General features: G+C 50.4%; 2 protein-coding genes across 2 annotated transcripts in view; both read right to left on the bottom strand.

Annotated features, from left to right (window-relative positions):
• Positions 1-820, bottom strand: part of RSPH9 (radial spoke head 9 homolog (Chlamydomonas)) — a 17,131-nt gene extending 16,311 nt beyond the window's left edge. Inside the window, exon 1 of the mRNA XM_006776391.2 lies at positions 522-820. Within this exon, the coding sequence (XP_006776454.1) occupies positions 522-748 (227 nt within the window). The 5' untranslated portion in view covers positions 749-820. The remainder of the gene's footprint in view (positions 1-521) is intronic.
• A 2,295-nt stretch (positions 821-3,115) lies between these two features.
• The window catches only part of MAD2L1BP (MAD2L1 binding protein), an 11,026-nt gene continuing 8,757 nt past the window's right edge, over positions 3,116-5,384 (bottom strand). The window contains exon 3 of the mRNA XM_006776389.2: positions 3,116-4,068. Within this exon, the coding sequence (XP_006776452.1) occupies positions 3,556-4,068 (513 nt within the window). The 3' untranslated portion in view covers positions 3,116-3,555. The remainder of the gene's footprint in view (positions 4,069-5,384) is intronic.

Genomic DNA, 5,384 nt, shown 5'->3' with positions numbered 1-5,384 from the left:
GGGGACTTCCTAGGGAGCCTCGGGCTGTGAGACAACACTTCCGCGGAAGATGGGCTCTGGATATGCTTCCAAATAGCTCCACACAACCCCTGGGGGCGGGGGGAGAGGCTTCTGACACTTCTCCAAATTCAACTCTTACCAAAGCCAGACACGCCCGCACCAGGCTGCCCCTGGCTTCTAAGCCAGGTCTCCATTATCCAGCAACTTTCGCCTCGCTCTGCCTCCGTCCTCGGCCTAGGGCCCTACTAGACTCTATTGAAAACCAAGTCTCTAAGTTTCCCCCGCGTCCCTTTGCCCCAAGCATGGCAGTGTCCGCCCAGAGCCCCGCCCTCAGACCTCGTCCACCCACTTCCCCGCCCCTCGGGTCCTCCCCAGTCCCCCCCAATTCCCTCCTCTGCAAATCCCATCTCCTCCTGCTTCCTTGACCCCGTAGCCCCCGCCCCTTCGGTTCCTACCACCACCCACTCTTCCTTGCAGGCCCCCAGTGGCCCTTCCGTATCGCCAGCGGCCTCAGGCTCCACCTGTACAGTGTCTTGCGCGGTGCGAGGTGGTCCTCACTCAGGCCCTGCGCGATGTAGTAATCGGCCACGAGGCCGAGGATGCGGCCCCAGAAGAGCACCCGACTGTAGCGATAGTCGCGCTTAACCAGCAAAAGGGACGTGAGCAGCGAGGCCCGACGGTCCGGGCTGAGCCCCTGCCCGCTGCCCGACGCCAGCTCCAGGGACAGCAGGAGACTGTCCGAGTCCATGTCGGCAGCCGCTCGGCTCAACGTCCTCCAGGTTGCTAGGGGAAGCCGTCTCCATGGAGACCCAACGCCCCGCCCTCCCCTCGGGCAGGAAGTAGGGTTGCGCCCAGCCAGTGGTCCTGCCCTTCCGGGGCCTCCGGCCAGCCCTGATCCCCTCGGAGCTGATCCTAAAAGCCTGGGCACTCTCTAGCTCCCGCCCTCTTCCTTTCCCGAGTGGGTGACAGGATGTGTTCAGTTCTCCCGGCATCCGCGTGGTTTCCCCTAAAACAGTGTGAGGTTAGTGGTCCCAATGCAGCCCAATTCTGTAGATGTTCTTGCCTTTCCCAAGCCCTTCCATCCTCACTGTAACTGTAATGGGGGCTTGAGAAGAAAAACAACACAACAGTGACACCAGCTGTGTTATTTCACTTCAGTGATGTCCCTTCTTGGCCTCAATTGCCTGTGGAGAAAATAATTTCAAATGCTCTTGGCACTAAAAGGCTAGGCATCTAAGACAATCCCCGCCAATTACAGGTCTCACGTGATGGGGTCCACCTCAGTGGCAAATGAAGACGAGGCACTGGGGCAAGGCATAAGGCACCTTGGGTAAGGGGGTGTGAGGAGGGGTACAAAGGGTGACATTTACAGCCTTCACTTTCCCATCGGCTACCACCTATTTACCTACCTGGGCCCCACAGCAGTTGCTTTTCAGCCCAAATGGTAGCAACACACGAAAGAGCAGAAGCCCACTGCAGCTGGGGGCTCTTCACCTCCTGGGCTAAAGACTGGCTACTTCTTCACCCCCATCTCTGGAGGCCCCAGCCAAGGTCAAACAAACAGGTGCCTTAGCAAGCTTGTTGTCGGGGAAGGTGGGATTTATTGTTAACATTAACTAATCCTTGCAGGGGGGAGGTGGACGAGGTGGAAGAAGGTATAGAGGGGAGAAGTGGTGATGGAAAAAATAAAATTAAATAAATAAAATTGACATAACATACAAAATACCTATATATATGCACACAGTGATCTTTTAATTTCTGAATTCCTTTGGAAAAGACTCGTGAAATCAAAATGATCCGGGCCCCAATGCCAAGCTAATGGAGAAATGAGTGTCTAAATTACCCAGATAATGACTTTGTTTTGGTTGTCCAGATATTATTTACGACGCCTTTTAAAATCAGTATTCGAGCCGAAACCGGTTTGGCTCAGTGAATAGAGCGTCGGCTTGCGGACTGAAAGGTCCCAGGTTCAATTCCGGTCAAGGGCATGTACCTTGGAAATAAAATAAAATAAAATCAGTATTCGAGGGAGCTGACATGGGTTAATGTCTTCCACCTCAAAATAATTTATAACTCCGTTTCAACTCTCCCTCAGTTCAGCCAGATCCCTCTCTCAGCCTGTCCTTTCCCAAGCGGGAGATATGGCCGTTCCTCTTCTGTAAGGTAGGAAAAACAGCCACACTTCTAGCTCGTGGAATATGCTTCAGATGGTCAGAGCACAGAAAAGAACCCAGACCTTTTGTTTTTATTGATTCCATATTTACTCCGCACCTATTACTGTCCGGTCCCAAGTAGGGAAACACAATATGAAGCCAGAAAGGGGAGTCCTGCAGCTTTCTAATACCACCTTTGGCAGGGCAAATCCTCATTAATCATTTCACAGTAAAACCACACAGATGCCCAGCAGGGTAAAGCATTCAGCCTCTAGTGCCAGGTTTGAATTCCGGTTTCCACTCTCGGGCAAGTTATTCAATCTAACCAAGCCTCACCTATAAAATGGGGACAATGTCAAAAAACAAGGTTGTTCGATTAGATAAAATGTATGTGAAGTACTTAAAAGAGAGCACAAAATATAAACGATTTTCTTTTCTTGACAAAACATAAAACATTCTTCTTAAAACATAAAAAATAGTCTATATTTATACTGTCCCCATTTATAGACACACTCCTATCTCCAACACCAGCAGGGTGAGGACTATGTATTCAGCTTCCAAGAAATAAGCAGGTACTGCCAACAGCGACAGGCAGGGCTGAATTCCACAAGGGACATGTGGCCTCAGGGAGCTGACCCCAAAGGGCAATCCTGGGGCCTCAGCCGACAGTTACATCAGATTTTGCAAAGCTCCTCAGTTTTCTTTCCTCGGCCTAGTCTTTCGGCCCATTCCCCTGCGTGACCTCTGCTCCAGGCACATGTTTGAAGGGTCAAAACCAGTATGTGACAAGGAAAGAATGTTGGGCTAGGGGTTAGCTAATGAGGAATCTAGTCCCAGCTGAAATCAAACTGCTACAGAACCTTGGCCAAGTCACTTAACCTCCCAGACTGGCCTGGGGCTGATGAAGAGAAAGAACTGGTGGTGAAAAACTAAAATTAAATAAATAAATAAGAGACTCGGGAGAAAGACAAAATACTCTAGCCTCAAGCCTGGAAAGTCTCTTTAAGCCAAGAGTTTTGGGAAAATTTAATATATTCATTCATTTCATATTTAAATTCATGAGTCACACCAACATTTATGCCTCTGGTAAAAATTCGGAAAGGCCACAGAAAAAGGCACCTCCATAATAGTGTCTATGGGCCCGCATTTGCTTTCCAACCCCAAACAGTCAAGTGTGACCCGGTCAACCTCTGATTCACAGAGATGTTGTTCAGTGATGATGATTACAGGCCCAGTCACACCATCAGCTCACCAGGAAGTCTGAGAAGGGGAGGCAGGCAGCCAGGACAGAACCTTCCTCTCGTCAGGAAGCAACTCCACTTCCAAGCAAGAGCCCGGTGACTTGGTGCCAGAGAAGGAAAGATAATTTAGCCATGTGTTCACGATTAAGAAGCGGCCCTCTTCACTCGTGAAAGCCTTTCAGTGTCACTGGTGCCTGGAACCAAATGTAATCCTCCCAGGCTGTGACCGGGATGGAGGGTCTGCCACAGGACAGGGTCACAGTCAGTTTGTGGCCCCGTATGGGCACTCTGTAGTTCAGCTTGGGTCGAAACCAATCTTCTCCACAGTCGCGGTGCCCCTGTGCCATGACAATGGTGCCCATGAGTGGAGGAGCCTGAAGCTCACTGAAGGCATCGGCCATAAAAATGGCGCGGAAGATAAGGCGCAAACAAGCTGCTGTGCTCACCCTCTGGTCCACGTTGCTGGGGGCCAAGCGGGACAAGTCAAGCTCGTAGAATTCTTTGGGATTTAGAACACTGCCCCCAAGGAGGATCAGCACTCGTGGCACTAGGGTCCGGGCAAAGAGGCTCTCTAGGTGGCTGAGGACACTCTCCAGTTCTTCCAGGGTTTGCTGGCATTTCCTGCTGCTTGCCTCAGTGAGGGCCCAAGGTTGTTTCTTCACCAGGTCCTCTGCCTATGGAGACAGACTGGTGAGAAAGAAGGCAAGGCAGGGAAAGCTAGGACCTTTGAAGAATCCTGCTGGTTGGGATATAGTAGACAATGGGACTGGGTTTCCAGTTCAATGAACTGCCACAGCAAAGGCACTGGGTTTTATCAGAGGGCAATATATCAAAAAAGAAAATACATTCTTTGTACAAAACGATAACCACCCCACACTTACAACACTAAAGACTGTGTTCAGAAGTAGGAGGACATCCAGAAATAAGCAACTAACACCATTAGGATTTGGTGGCATAGTAGGTGGCAAATTTTGCTATAACGGGGGTGATAACAGGAATGAGGATTGTGTAGTTTAACAAAGGTGATTCTGGAGTTGGTCTTCCAATTAAACATGGCAAATTGAACATATGCTTATTTGTGCTCCCATATGAAATACTACTAAATGAAAGGAAAGAGAAAAGAGAGAAGGAAGGAAGGAGGGAGGCAGGAGGAAGGGAGCAGGGAGAAGGGGAAGGAGGATATGCCTGAGCAAAGAAACCTGGAGATTAGACAGCAGTGGCCAAAAGCACAACCAATTTTTGAAGGACAGAAAGCAGATGAAAGAGTTCAAGTGTTGACAGAGGGGACTCCTGTGAAAAGCAAACCGACTCACACAGCAGAACCTCAGGAAGGCTCAGGAATTGCCTAACAGACACTGCAAAAGGCAAGAGTTGATCGCATGGGGACTGAGTGAAAACATGAGGGCCCTTAGATCGCCTGCCAAATTCCTCCCTCCAGAGAGAAAACTTTCCAACCGGGGATTAAAAATGACGGCAGACCCAGCGATGCCGAGAGGGCTCCGGTGAGGTCAGGACGGCCCTGGTGAGGTTGGGACGGCCCAGTGAGGCCGAAACGACCCTGGCGATGTACGGCACCAGCAAGGTCAAGAAGGCCCCAGTGAGGTCGGGATGGCCACAGTGAGGTTGAAATGGCCCCGGTGAGGTAGGGATAGTCTCAGTGAGGTCAGGATGGCCCCAGTGAGGTCGGGACGGCCCTGATGAGGACGAAACGGCTCCAGTGAGGGTGGGACAGATAATGGGGACCAGTATAGACTGATGAACAGGGGTAGATGGAAGAGGCAGAGCAGCATTGAACAGACTGTCAAACTACAGTGGGAAGCCTAGTGGGGGGTGGGGGGTTAAGAGATCAACCGAAGGACTTATATGCATGCATATAAGAATAACCAATGGACACAAGACACTAGGGGGAAGGGGCCAGGGGAAGTCAAGGGAGGGGAGGGGAAAGGAGACATATGTAATACTCTTTGTAATAATTCAAGAAATAAAAATT

The sequence above is a fragment of the Myotis davidii genome, unplaced genomic scaffold (assembly GCF_000327345.1).
Source record: "Myotis davidii unplaced genomic scaffold, ASM32734v1 scaffold167, whole genome shotgun sequence".
NCBI classification, from domain to species: Eukaryota; Metazoa; Chordata; class Mammalia; order Chiroptera; family Vespertilionidae; genus Myotis; species Myotis davidii.
Note: the sequence above shows the minus strand (reverse complement) of the source record. Positions and strands in the feature narration are given on the sequence as shown.